At 35.7% G+C, this 15,159-nt stretch overlaps 1 protein-coding gene across 5 annotated transcripts in view; it reads left to right on the plus strand.

The window, feature by feature from the left end:
* The window catches only part of AEBP2 (AE binding protein 2), a 96,228-nt gene that overhangs the window by 22,736 nt on the left and 58,333 nt on the right, over positions 1–15,159 (plus strand). For all 5 annotated transcript variants that reach the window (XM_045466903.1, XM_045466902.1, XM_045466905.1 and 2 more), the window contains exons 2-3: positions 1,150–1,357; positions 9,248–9,355. In XM_045466903.1, coding sequence (XP_045322859.1) covers positions 1,150–1,357; positions 9,248–9,355 — 316 coding nt within the window. The remainder of the gene's footprint in view (positions 1–1,149; positions 1,358–9,247; positions 9,356–15,159) is intronic.

Raw genomic sequence — 15,159 nt, forward strand, 5'->3', positions numbered from 1 at the left:
GTTTATTTGTGAGAGAGAGAGAGAGATAGAGTGTGAGCGAGTGAGGGGCAGAGAGAGGGAGACACAGAATCCGAAGCAGGCTCCAGGCTCTGGGCTGTGTCAGCACAGAGCCCGATGCAGGGCTTGAACTTTTGAACCTTGAGATCATGACCTGAGCTGAAATCGGATGCTTAACCGACTGAGTCACCCAGGCGCCCCAAAAAGATTTTATTTTTAAGTGATCTCTACATCCAGCATGGGGCTTGAACCTACAACCCTGAGATCAAGAGTCAGATGCTGTACTGACTATGCCAGCCAGCCGTCCCCTTAAATGAATTGCTTTTGAAAGGAAGGCTTTCATTTCTTTCTTTTTTTTTTTTTACTTTTATTTCTACTAGTATGTAATTTTCTTAGTAAATAAAAGGGTCACTAATATGTTATAATTTAGTGAATAAAAAATAAAAAAGATTGGCTTTTTCAGTCCTTTTTTTGTGGATAGAGATTAGCAAAAAAAAAAAAAATTGAGGTCTAGAAAAAGACGTTTTATTTGGACTTTGGTAAAATTGGAGAAACTTTTTATTGCACCCAGTTTTCTCTCTTCTGCTTGTTTATTTAGAAGGGAAAATATTGCACAATTTCCCAACTTTTTTGAGATGGAGAGAAGTAGGATATGACAGCAGTTGTATTCTTAGATTAGTGAATAGAGGAAATGATTATGGATTAACAAGTGATTTGCAGAATTGTAAACATACTCTTGGTTCTGAATTATTTATAGCTGGACACTATAACTCTATTACTTTATTGTGCTTCTCAGAACTATGCAAGGGCTGAAATTTGATGAGCTGTATGTATGGGGTGTGTGTGTGTGTGTGTGTGTGTGTGTTTGCTTTGCTTTCTGTAGGTTATAGTATTGAGTTCATGTCTGCCAAAAGTTACTTAAATTATCCCATATCTGGTTTTGAGGTACTAGCATTTTTTTTTTTTTTTGCCTTGATTTCCACTTTATTGCCAACTAAATGATTTCAAAGCAGTGTTGTTTTCTAATAGAAAATATGGTTTAGTATGCTTTGTATGGAGCAGAATGTCAAGTAGTAATCTTAATTAAGTATAAGATCATATTCATGTTAGTGAATTTCTAGGAATAACACAGCCTTTTTTCTTCTTTTGTAGCATAAGCAGTACTATAATGGATGTAGACAGCACAATTTCCAGTGGGCGTTCAACTCCAGCAATGATGAATGGACAAGGAAGCACTACTTCTTCAAGCAAAAATATTGCCTATAATTGTTGTTGGGACCAGTGCCAGGCTTGCTTCAACTCTAGTCCAGATCTGGCAGATCACATCCGTTCCATACATGTAGATGGTCAGCGAGGAGGGGTTGGTTTTGTCATTTCTTTTTTTCACTCCCTGTTTTCATTAGTTTTATTAATTTGTAATTGCTAGCTAGGCTTTTTTTTTTTTTTTTTTTAAAGTAATTTGAGATTGTTTTTACACAGGCTTTATTTTTTTCAATTTTTTTTCCATTTATTTCCCACATAACTTGATAGGATCAAATGAACATATGTGTTGGATTTTAATTTGCTCTTAGAAGAGATTAGACTTTCTAAAATACAGTGCGAAGGAATCCAGTTTTCTAAAATACAACGGTAATATTAGACTTTCTACAGGATTAGTATAAACAGTTCTGTTAAATGACGGCTTGCAGTCATTATTTGTGAATGAGAATTGATCATCTTTTCCCAGGTCTTAACAGAGCTGGCTTAGGTAGGAAGTTCTGGTTAGTGAGTATTGACCTATACCTTTTTAGGAATAAATTTAATTGTGTCAGTCTATATAATTTTTATTGGATAGTGATTTAAGAGCTAAGCAAATTAGGTGAGTCAAAGTGTAATGGATCAAAGTATTATAATGTTACTTACAACTTTTTTCAATTTTATCTAGATTTGTCTTGAATAGTTAACCACACTTTAGTGCACTTTCCAGAAATTAATGTCACATTGTTAAGTACAGATAATCTTTAGGCCACATATTTCCTATCAGCTTGCCATCACTGTTGAGATCTACTGATACTAAAATGGTTTAGGATCATTATGGTTTAAATGAGTGGGTAGCTGTTTCCAAGGTTGCATTGATAGTTAGATTGCATTGATCTTTTTTAAAAACATGCAACCATATAAGCACCTCTCACATTGTAACCAGTGGTATTTGTGCATTGAAATCTTTTAAGAAATCTTTGCCGTTGTCACAGTATGTTGTAATGTATCAGCATTTTTTTGATTACTGAAATTTGATAAGTAAACATTTGTCTTACTAGATTTGAATTTTGTGATGTCTAGGTAGACAACAGATAGTGTATTAAAGAAAATTGCCCATCATATGGTATTTTCACCACTTAACCCAACCCAGCTCAGTGGTTAGGTTACTTTTGTAACAGTCTTTTTTCCCTTCTTACATATATCAGATTTTTATTGTGAGCTATGTTAACCAAGTTGGTTTCCTAGTTATTATAGAGTTGTTTTTTGTGAGCCAGTGCTTGATATCATTCGGTATATATCACTAAGATAGTCTTTTGAGCCATGGCATGATGCTTTTTTAGTCACTTGATTTAGCAACTATATATAGGATCATGAACTATGTAGAAGGTTACTGAGCTTCGTGTAGTAGGTGTGGGAAAATCTCACATTTCTAAGTCTTAGATCTTACACATTGAGGAGTTGGTACATAGCCTTATGAGAATGTTTTTACCTCTTTAAGGATCTACAGAAGGAGTCGAGGTGCAGACTGAATCTATCATGTAGTCACGGCAGCTATATTTACCTTATGTCATAGAGCAAGGGATGAAGTCTTGGTATTTCTACAATAAGTATAAACTTGTTGAAATGACCCCCCCCCCCCCCGTGTCATTTCTCAAATACTTACTCATAAAATTACTTTATTAAAAATAGGATTCTCTGGCTAATTTTAAGCTTAATGCTGTTTTGACCACAGAAAGGAGGCCTGATCTTTGAAGGACATTAATTGCTAAACTACAAATGTTAGAGAGTAGAGAAAATACACTCAGATTATTTTTGCATATCAGTCATTGGTCTATAGATCAAGCTTTCAGTCTGTATACCGATGTATGAATGAAACTTTGAAAACTATGTACAACTATATAACAGGAAATCTTGATCTGGTTTTGTGCTTAAAATAGAGTGGATGTTGGTTGGGACATCTTTTTTTTTTTTTTTTTTTTATGGCCTCTTTGAAGGGAACTTTAAAAAAATAAGTGTTTTTAAGTGTAGAGTTCTTTGACATTAAGTATGTTTATATTGTTGTACAACCATCATCACTGTCTATCTCCAGAATTCTTGAATATCTCAAACTGACATCTTTACCCATTCAACAATAATTCCCCATTCCTCAGCACCCCAGTTCTACTTTCTGTCTTCATGACTTTGTTCTAGGTACCTCATACACCTGGAAAACAGCTGATTTTCATAACATAATTTTTGTTTAGATTTCTTATCTCTTCTTTCTACCCCAAGTGTTAAACTGTCTTAATGGAACAGAAGCAAATGAGGAAAAAATTGGTAACTCTAGAGGACTTTATGCTTCTACTTATTAAAAGTTGATGGTTTTATTGGAGTAGTATGTTAGCAAGATCTGAATACTATATTAATTCCTGTTCTTTTTCTCATCCCACTCTAATCTTCACTCTGGGAAAACAAAACTATCATATAATAGCTTAGAAACTTCTCTCTCCCCCCATCCCCTCTTTAAGCTTTTTATGTTTCCATGTCACATGGACTTTAATTATATTTGGAGGCTGAAATTGGGTAGAGTTTGGGTCTTCATTGACCTTTTCATATATCAAAGTGGGTAGATTCTTCTATTTCAAAAGTTAAGCTAACCACTTAAACACCAGACTGAGTGTACCTTTTTTTTTTTTAATTTTTAAAAAATACCTTTTTTAAAAAAAAAAAGTTTTTTTTTAACGTTTATTTATTTTTGAGACCGAGAGAGACAGAGCATGAACAGGGGAGGGGCAGAGAGAGAGGGAGACACAGAATCTGAAACAAGCTCCAGGCACAGAGCCCGACGCGGGGCTCGAACTCATGGACCGTGAGATCATGACCTGAGCCGAAGTCGGACGCTCAGCCGACCAAGCCACCCAGGCGCCCCTAAAAAATACCTTTTTAGTATATGTGCTGCCGAAGCGAGCACAAAAAATACCTTTTAAAAAAAATGTTTATTATTTTTGAGAGAGAGACAGCATGAGTGGGGGAGGGGCAGAGAGAGAGGGAGACAGAATCCGAAGCAGGCTCTAGGGTCCTAGCTGTTAGCACAGAGCCTGATGCGGGGTTCAAACTCACGAACTGCAAGATCATGACCTGAGCTGAAGTCGTATGCTTAACTGACTGAGCCACCTAGCTGCCCCAATTTTCTTTCTTTCTTTCTTTCTTTCTTTCTTTCTTTCTTTCTTTCTTCTTTCTTTCTTTCTTTCTTTCTTTCTTTCTTTCTTTCATGTTTATTTTTGAGAGAGAGCGTGTGTGAGTGAATATGCCTTTTAAGGTAAAATACTAAAAAAGGCAAAACATTTTTTAACTTTTTTTCATTAGGTATAATAGACTCGGGTTCTGGGGTCATACTTCTGTGCATGATTGGATTTCAAAAACTAGAATGAGGTATTTTATTAATCACATTTCAAATCCCAGTGTCCTATTCATATACACTGAAGTCTTGGTAAGCAGGAAACTTTGTCTTCTAGGATTTCTGTGGTTTAGTAACATCCATTAGTGTTGTGTTCTTTCTGTCTTAACTATTTCTTATTAAAAAAAAAAAACAGATTTGCCAGAAAGAAACCTGTTTGTGTTTCTTGATGCACGAGTTATTTTACACGTGTCATTTTATTAAGTTCATTTTTGTGTATGTTCTTTGATGTGTTTGAGGGCAGAGGGCCTGAAGGAGATTTCGGGGAAGGGATGGTAGGGTATTATTCAAAGGCTTGAATAAGATCAGTTACCTTTATATGTTACATAAAATGACACTCAGGGTTAAATTGGAATGAGACTAGAAAGTGAAATCAATCTTAGGAGGTCACTTTGAGTTTTGATTGCCTATCTGATAGCTCCTAAAACATGCATGAAATTGGTCATAGAGTTTGTAATAAAGGAAAAATACTTAATTCTTGTAATTTGAGTGTTCTATTAAATATTTTTGCCCTCTGTTTTATTAAATATCTTTTAACAGAGAAAATTGGAAATGTTCATTTAATGTGGCTAAAAATAATAGGATATAAAATGATAGCTGTTGTTTTAGATCTTGGAAGAACAAACTGATTAGAAACAATAATTACATGGAAAAAATATTTTGTTTCTCTTTTGTTCGCATTTTGTAAAAGAGTGAGCTGGGTTTTTTCTAAGTAATATTAAAGCTTGGGGTGCCTGGGTAGCTCAGTCAGTTAAGCATCCGACTTTGGCTCAAGTCATGACCTTACAGTTCATGGGTTCAAGCCTTGCGTTGGGCTCTGTGCTGATAGCTTGGAGCCTAGACCCTCTTCAGATTCTATGTCTCCCTTTCTCTCTGCTGCCCACCCTCAAAAATAAAATAAAACATTAAACAAAAAAAGAAATGAAAGTTTAAGGGATTCATAAAAATCATCCAATCCCTTCCTGACTTTAGATGGTATTATCTCTTGCTTTATACAAAATCTTTTTGTATCATTTTACTGCAAAAGGAATCTAATTCCTTAGTAAAGCCAGCCCCTTCCCCCACTCCTGCATGTAAATTATATTGCCTTCTGGCTCTATTTAGAATATATTTGGCTGATTTTAATTTACCTTACTACTAACTGAATTTTCCTTATGCATACTTAGATTCTGTCAGGTTGCATTGCATTTTTTTTTGCAGTAGATTTTACAATTTACTTACAGAAAATTTTAATGGATCATTTGCACACTTTAGTGTGAAATGTTAGTGACCAGATAAGTACAAGTATCTTTATACTGTCACACAAGCTGTCAAAGGTGTAGGCCATGAATAAATTCAGAAAAATATGTTGCTGCATTTGGTCAAAGAAATTGATGAAAGTGAAGAACACTTAACACTACCCTTGGTTCTCAGGTTTGTACCAGTCTTTTTCATTTTGGGCATTTTGGAGGAGTTGCCTTAAAGTTGACAGTTTGAATGAGTGAGGATTTCTAAAGGACTTCTCAACAGAAAGCCCAAACCTATAAAAATGAAATTTTAGACCTCTGCATCTTTAGTTGGGTCATTGTAAATTTGAAGATTCTTTGGTAGTCCAAAAATATTCTGATTTAATTTAGTTTAATTTAATTTAATTTAATTTAGTTTAGTTTAGTTTTGTTTGAGAGAGAGCCAGGGAGGGATGGGGGTTGGGGGAGAAGGAAGGGAGAGAGCGAGAGGGAGAAAGAAAGAAAGAGAATCCAAAACAGGCTACACGCCCAGCATGGAGCCTGATGTGGGTATCCCTGAGTTGAAATCAGGGAGTCGATCGCTTAACTGACCAAGCCACCCAGCCACCTCCACAAATATTATTTTAATAACTGTGTGTTTTGATTTGATTTTTAAAGATAGTAGTTTGTCAGAAAAATTTATTTGGTGGCAGTTATTTTGAAAAGGGGCCTCCAGTGTCTAATATAAATCCATTTTTTCTGTTAAATAGTTTAGAGTATCATCTTGCATTTTCATTGTATTTTGGAGTTAGCAAATGTGTGCTTGTAGTGTCTGTTTGATGAGAAAGGAAATAGACGCTTAAAGAAGTGATTCTTCCAAGATTACAAAGCTGCAAAGTATGAAAGCTCTGTATACAATTCAGGTCATTTACTTTGTGCTATTTTTGTTACATCTAATAACCTAATATAAGTCTGTCTATTATGAGAGACTAGACTATGTACCTATGTGCCTCAGTATTCTGATTAGTATAGCTAGATCTTAATTCATTTTTTTTTTAGAACTTAATTCATCTTAAGGTATTATAGAGGAAGCATGATAGATTTTATGCTTGAATAATTCCTTTCACATTTGGATTAGATTCCTGTGGTGTTTCGTTTTCAGAGTTAATTTTTACAATGAAGAAGTTTCTAAAAATTGATTACGAGAATGTTTTTCATATATTGTGTATCTAAAAATCTCAAGTTTGAAGAAAGACCCTTCTGTCAGATTTTAACTCTTTATCAAAGGGTGTCCTATCATAGATTAGGGAAAGAAATTCAGCTTTTAACAGTTTTGTGATTTTTATGGATCCATGGTGTGGAGTTTTAGTGCCTGTTTTGTCTTTGTGCAAGTTTAGTGCTTCCTCTCCCCCTCCCTCCAAACCCAAAAATTATTTTCTAAATATTTCACCCCAGTATAGCTAAATATAGTTAGCTTTGGTCTCTTTACACTTACGTCCATTTCCTATAAAATTCATTAGGTTGAAGGTTATGGTTTTTCTTTGAACCTGAAGGTGTTGCTCTAATAGTGTTACTAGACATTATTTCATCTAGAGTCTGGACCATAACTACTCATCTTGAAGGCTATTATCTGGTGGAATTACAGTCTGCCCTTGTCTCCATATTTGTGTTTATTTCTAGGAAAAAAAAATTGCTAGTCAGAGATTGTTGTTTCTTTCACATATAGTGGTTGGCTAATGTAAGGGGCAGTGTTTGAATATTTATCTTCTTGTTTCTTTGAGAGTAACTCAGCACAGAGGTTACTTAAGAGTTAAGACAACAGAATTCTTCACTGTTTTAAAAATTATTACGTAAATGATGGTAGATTTGTTTCCAGTTACTTTAATGCATCTCTCTTTATGTGGTATGGCTTGTGAGAGAATTTTAACTCAATCTCTGATTCCTATTTATTGCTTGAACATTTAAGACTCAGAGTTGTCAGGAAGTTGATAGATAGCACTACTGATTATCTGCATGTGATTATTAAACATTACTGAATTAATTTCCACAACACAATTCATGTAGTTTTGAAAACATTTTTTCCTTTTTTTGGATTCATTTTAAAAAGTAGCTTTGAATTCTGGGAACTTGTGGAATCATTTTATAAACACAAACTAGGGTCAAGGATTTTAAATATGAATGAGGAAATGTTTTGATTTCTATGTCTGTTTAATTAAAAGAAATGAGCCAATCTGTAGAGGAATCAGGATACATGGTAACTCTATAAACAGTCATATCAAACAGCAATAGCACTATTGCCTTGTTAGACCTAATATAAAATGACTTTGGTTTTGAGTAAAAATTCAGTTATTTTAGACTGTTGATTTTTCTAGGCTTTAAAAAAAGTTTATTTTAAACCGTTTAATGATGCTTCATTTCTGCATGTATCTTCATTCTATTCTACATGTAGTATGTTACAGTCTTGAAAGTATGGCTCTGTTTATAATTACTCTTCCCTTAGAAAAGAACAGAGCTTATATATAAGTGGCTCTTTGAAGGCTATAACTACAGTGGATTCAGACTTCTTTTACTGGTGTTGGGAAGCAATTTTAAATGTTCAGTTTGAGGGAAATACAATCAGCTAGAAACTTGATATGTCACTAGTAAGAAGATGATAAAGATTAGATTGTTAGTTGTTAGACTGGTATTTTCCAAACCCAGTCATACTCAATTACCTGAATCCAAGAATGTGGATCTGTTATGATAAACAGCTTATGCCCATTGCTTTTACAACTGTATTAATTTAACATTTTGTATTAGATTTTGTTTCATAAGATAATGGGAAATAATTTTTAAAGAATAGAACAGTATAAAAATAAGTATTAGCATGCATATGAGAATAAGGAATCTAGAGCAGAAAATTTTAACTTAGTAATTTAATTACTATACTCATTTTCTGACATTCATCTTCAGAGATTAATATTTGAGTATTTTGATTTATTTTCATTATTTCTTTATACCGTTATATTTTCCTGTTATAAATAATACATGTTAGTTCCCTCATGCAGTAAATACAAAATAATGGTGTATAGTTCTGGTTCCAAGGGTATATTGTTAATATTTTGAATTTTGCCTTCTGAGTGACACTTTGGGATTGGTTTTTCAGTCCCCATTGAGGGAATTGGACAGCAGCCTTAAGGGGAAAGGGTTGACACTGTGCTTTTCATACTGGAAGTTCAGAAGTTTAACTATGTTAAGCATTTTGATTGACTCCTACATTAATGGCTCTTTCTGTCAGTTAAAGACTTGCAGCATGTTCATTTGAACTTAACAAGGAATAAAACTCTGTTGAAATAAGTGATGAAAATTATTATGGCTCTTCTTTTAACAGGTATTTGTTTGCTTATGGAAAGGTTGTAAAGTATATAACACTCCATCAACCAGTCAGAGTTGGTTACAGAGGCATATGCTGACACACAGTGGAGACAAACCTTTTAAGGTAAGTAAGTATATGTGAGTTGTTTTTAACTTTTAGTTGATGTATTTCTTTAAAAAATTTTTTTTAAACATTTATTTATTATTGAAGGACAGAGAGAGTCAGAGCATGAGCAGGGGAGGGGCAGAGGGAGAGGGAGACACAGAATCTGAAGCAGGTTCCAGGCTCTGAGCTGTCAGCACAGAGCCCGACGCAGGGCTCGAACTCAAACTGCGAGTTCATAACCTGAGCCGAAGTCAGACGCTTAACCGACTGAGCCACCCAGGTGCCCCTGGTTGATATATTTCTTACTGGGCATATTTTTGCCCTTCTAGCAATATTTAAAAATATTTCTGTAGATACATGGAATTTAAAAAAGCGATGTAGGTAAAGATAATTTAATCCAATTTGTAAAAATTGGAGAACAGAAAAAAGTCACTGTGGAGGGTGGATTGAGAATAGCTAATGGGCAGACCTGTTTGAATGCATGTCTTTAAAATTGGTGGCTTTTAATACCTTGTGATGTGTGTTTTCACTGCTATAGGTTTCAGCCTTTTTATTAGCAAACAACACTGATTATTAATAATTCCAAAAAGTGAAATTGTACAACGTTAAGGGAATTGATTGCTTTCACTCAGGTGTGAGGTCATGGTACTGAGTTTAGTTGTAAATTACTGTGTCAAATAGATGTATTCTGAAAAATTGTATGAAGAACCAGTTCTGTAAAAACCGTTTTTCCATTTATCTTCATTAAAAATTAAACAAAATATTTTGGTTTGTAATTATGGAAAGCATATACCATAGAGGTTAAAAGTTTGTGTTTAGAAAACTTTAATAGCTGTTAAACCCATAATTTACTGGTATGTAAATACCATGCCAGAAACTTCCCTTGGGTTTCATTAGAGAAGGAGGTAATTCTTATGGAGCTGCTTTTTTTTTAAATTTTATTTTTATTTTTTTTTTAACGTTTATTTATTTTTGAAACAGAGAGAGACAGAGCATGAACAGGGGAGGGGCAGAGAGAGAGGGAGACACAGAATCCGAAACAGGCTCCAGGCTCTGAGCTGTCAGCACAGAGCCCGACGCGGGGCTCGAACTCACGGACCGTGAGATCATGACCTGAGCCGAAGTCGGAGGCTCAACCGACCAAGCCACCCAGGCGCACCCCCTGGAGCTGCTTTTTAAAAAATTAGTTTATTTTGAAGAGACAATCTTTAACAAGTTAAAAAAAAATTTTTTTTTTTAATTTTTAATGTTTAATTTTGAGAGAGAGAGAGAGACAGTGTGCCAGCAGGGGAGGGGCAGAGAGAGTAGACACAGAATCTGAAGCAGGCTTCAGGCTTTAAGCTGTCAGCACAGACCCCAATGTGAGGCTCAAACTCAGGCACCACGAGATTATGAGCTGAGCTAATGTCAGACTCTCAACCAACTGGGCCACCTGGCACCCCAAGTTAAAAAAATTTTTAAGGAAATTATTTACGTAGAGAAATCTTGCTCCCTTTCTTCTTTCCTTCTTCCCTCTTCCTCAAATATGTAACCACTGTTACTAGTTTCTAGTGAATTCTAGTATTTCTTTATGAACCAATATATGTAGCTTCATTCTTCTTTCTTACACAAAATCCAGTAAACTATATACTGTCTGTACTTTATTTCTAACTATTTTTTTTAAATGTTTGTTGGTTGGTTGGTTGGTTGATTTTGAGAGAGAGTGAGAGAGAGCGTGCACAAGCAGGGGAGGGTCAGACAGAGAATCCCAAGCAGTCTCTACACTGTCAGTGCAGAGCTGTATGCAGGGCTCAAACTCAGGAACCGCGAGATCATGACCTGAGCCGAAATTAAGTCGGATGCTTAACCGACCGAGCTACCCAGATACCCCTGTAATTTTTTTTTTTTTTTAATGATTTTATTTTTAAGTAATCTCCATACCCAGTGTGGGACTCAAACTCAAATCTCTGAAATCAGAAGTCACATGCTCTACTGACTGTGCCAGCCAGGCACCCCATATACCTTATTATTTTTTTCTTTAATCAACCTTTTATTTTAGAGCAATTTTAGATATACAGTAATATTACAAGGATTATAAAGTTCCCTTATACCCTATGCCAAGTTTCTCCCACTGTTAACCTCTTTCTTGCATGTATGTGTACCTTGCTTTTTAAACGTAGGGTATTCTAGAGATCTTTCTATATTTTGCTCCTAGAGAGTATTCTTTCAGTTTATTTAACCAAATTTGTATAGACACTTGGGTTATTTCTAGTCTTTGGCTATTATAAATAGTGCTGCAGTGATAAATCTTGGAACATACGTGTCATTTTGTACATGTGTAAATATATATGGAGGAAGAATTCCCTGAAGTGACATGAGTGGGTGGATCAAAGGCTATATAAGCATTGATGATTTTGATAAATCTTGCCAAATTGCCCTCCTTAGGGTTTGTGTCCTCATCATCATTGTTAGAACGTCTGCCTTCTCAGTAGCTGTGCTAAGATAAGAAGGTGTTCTCAAACTTTTGGATTTTTGCCAATCTAATATATTAGAAATTCCATCGTTGTGTAGGTTTTTTTCTTGTTTTCATCCTAATGTAGTTTTAATTTGCTTTTCTTTCATTATGAGGAAGTTTGGGTATCCTTTTTTTCTTTTTCTTTTTTCTTTTTTTAATGTTTATTTTTGAGAGAAACAGAGGATGAACAGGATAGTGGCAAAGAGAGAGGGTGACACAGAATGCAAAGCAGGCTCCAGGCTTTGAGTTGTCAGCACAGAGCCCGATGTGGGGCTCGAACCCACTAGCTGTGAGATCGTGACCTGAGACGAAGTCAGACACTTAACCGACTGAGTCACCCAGGCGCCCCTGGTTATCTATTCTTATGTTTAACTATTTGGGTTTATTTTTCTTTCTTTTTAATTTTGTCTATTTACTTTAAAAAATTTTTTTAATTTTTATTAAGCAAGCTCTGCGCCCCTGGTTATCTATTCTTATGTTTAACTATTTGGGTTTATTTTTCTTTTTTTTTTTTAATTTTGTCTATTTACTTTAAAAATTTTTTTTAATTTTTATTAAGCAAGCTCTGTGCCCAGCATGGGGCTTGAACTCATGATACTGAGGTCAAGAGTCTAATGCTCTACTGACTGAGGCAGCCAGGAGCCCCTCTTTATTCTTTTTTAAATAAATGATCTCATTGACCTTTCTGTTGGCATGTGGGTCTTATAACTTTAACACCCTAGTCTTTCTTGGGGTCTTACTATAGATACTACCCCTGGTATGTTCTGGAAGTGTATGATCTGGGACAGTTTTTAAACTTCCCATTAAGATGTAGCTAGTAAGAATAGTAACCTCATAGAGCCATACAGTATGTATCCAATAAACATAAGAGATTATTGTTGTTAAAGTGAAAGAATCATTTACTTTTTTACTGTATTTCTATATGTTTTTCTTTAAGGCAGCAATCCTCCTGGTTGATTGTGATGTGCAGATTGATTTCAAAGCCTGTCAAATGCTTTTTTTCTCCCAGATCCTCCTTTTAGAAACTGTAGAAGATTCCCATTGGAGAGGGGGAATGAAGTTGTCTTTAAAAGATAAAAGTTGGGGCGCCTGGGTGGCTCAGTTAAGTGTCTGACTTTGGCTCAGGTCATGATCTTGCTGTTCGTGAGTTCAAGCCCCACCTCAGGCTCTGTGCTGACAGCTCAGAGCCTGGAGCTTGCTTCAGACTCTGTGTCTCCTTCTCCCTCTACCCCTCCCACCACGTATACTTTTCTCTCTCTCCCTCAAAATAAGTAAACATTAAAAAAAAAAAAAGTTAAGGAGTATGAATTAGTGAGGCATTGTTCTGTAAGTCATAGGAATCATTTAAATTCAGAAAGCATTTATTGATATCTATAGTACATGGCAGTGTGCTAGGCACTTTGGAAGCAAGGTAAATAAGATCTAAACTTAAGTAATGAAATGTTTTACATGTTTTAATAGTGACGTATGAAAGGTTCTATGGAAACTTAGATTAGGTATCAATTAAATACTATAATAGGGACTGTGGAGGAATAGTAGAAGGTAAGTGGGAGTCAGCTATAGAAAGAAGGTCATGAGGTGATGATGTTTGAGGTGAGTCTCTCTTTTTTTTTTAACGTTTTTACTTATAATGTATAATAAAGTGTCTTAAGTATACTTAAGTGTTCAACAGTGTAAAGGTATGTTTCATATGTGTGTATGTACCTGTGATGTATGCACCTGTGTCACCATCACCACCACCCTGATGAAAAATATTTTTTAGTAAAATAGAATTTCTTTAATGACCCTTTCCAATCTATTCTTCTCCTGTCCTCTGTTTTTCCCCGCAGGCCATATTATGATTTTCCAGTCTATTCTGTCCTCTGTTATTCTCCTCAGGCCATATTAGATTTCTGTCATCTGGTTTAGTTCTGGCTGTACCAGTTTATTTATTTACATTTTAAATGGTTATTTATTTTTGAGAGAGAGAGGGAGGTGGAGAATCCCAAGCAGGTGCTACACTGCCAGTGAGGAGCCTGACATAGGACTTGATCCCATGAACCATGAGATCATGACCTGAGCCAAGATCAAGAGAAGGATGCTCAACTGACTGAGTTACACAGGCACCCCAGAATAGGGCATTTTTAGCTTTGGAAATGACAAACTCTTCTCCAAATTGGTCATATTATTTACATTTCCACCAGCAGTGACTTAGAGTTTTTAGTTGCTCTATCTTATATTATCAAATGTCTTTTAATTTTAGCCATTCTGGTGGATATATAAGTGGTATCTCATTTTTGCTTTCATTTTTATTTCCCCAGTGAATAATGATGAGCACATTTTCATGTGCTTATGGCTATTTGAATTTCCTGTTTTGGGGAAGTGCCTATTTGAACCCAAAAACCATGAGATCATGACCTCAGCCAAAGTCAGATGGCTTAAGTGACTGAGCCACCCAGGCACCCCTATTGTATAAATTTTTATATATTTTGGATATAAGTTCTTTGTCAGTTATATGCACACCCCTTCTGTGTTTGGTTTCCTAATGGGATCTTTTGAAAAAGTTTTTAATTTCAACAAAATCTAATTTATCAGCTTTTTTTTTCAATATGTGAAGTTTATTGTCAAATTGGTTTCCATACAACACCCAGTGCTCATCCCAAAAGGTGCCCTCCTCAGTACCCATCACCCACCCTCCCCTCCCTCCCACCCCTCATCAACCCTCAGTTTGTTCTCAGTTTTTTTTTTTTTTTAATTTTTTTTTTTTCAACGTTTATTTATTTTTGGGACAGAGAGAGACAGAGCATGAATGGGGGAGGGGCAGAGAGAGAGGGAGACACAGAATCGGAAACAGGCTCCAGGCTCTGAGCCATCAGCCCAGAGCCCGACGCGGGGCTAGAACTCCCAGACCGTGAGATCGTGACCTGGCTGAAGTCGGACGCTTAACCGACTGCGCCACCCAGGCGCCCCTGTTCTCAGTTTTTAAGAGTCTCTTATGCTTTGGCTCTCTTCCACTCTAACCTCTTTTTTTTTTTTTTCCTTCCCCTCCCCCATGGGTTTCTGTTAAGTTTCTCAGGATCCACATAAGAGTGAAACCATATGGTATCTGTCTTTCTCTGTATGGCTTATTTCACTTAATATCACACTCTCCAGTTCCATCCACGTTGCTACAAAGGGCCATATTTCATCCTTTCTCATTGCCACATAGTACTCCATTGTGTATATAAACCACAATTTCTTTATCCATTCATCAGTTGATGGACATTTAGGCTCTTTCCACAATTTGACTATTGTTGAGAGTGCAGCTATAAACATTGGGGTACAAGTGCCCCTATGCATCAGTACTTCT

This window comes from Leopardus geoffroyi, chromosome B4 (assembly GCF_018350155.1).
Source record: "Leopardus geoffroyi isolate Oge1 chromosome B4, O.geoffroyi_Oge1_pat1.0, whole genome shotgun sequence".
Taxonomy (NCBI): domain Eukaryota; kingdom Metazoa; phylum Chordata; class Mammalia; order Carnivora; family Felidae; genus Leopardus; species Leopardus geoffroyi.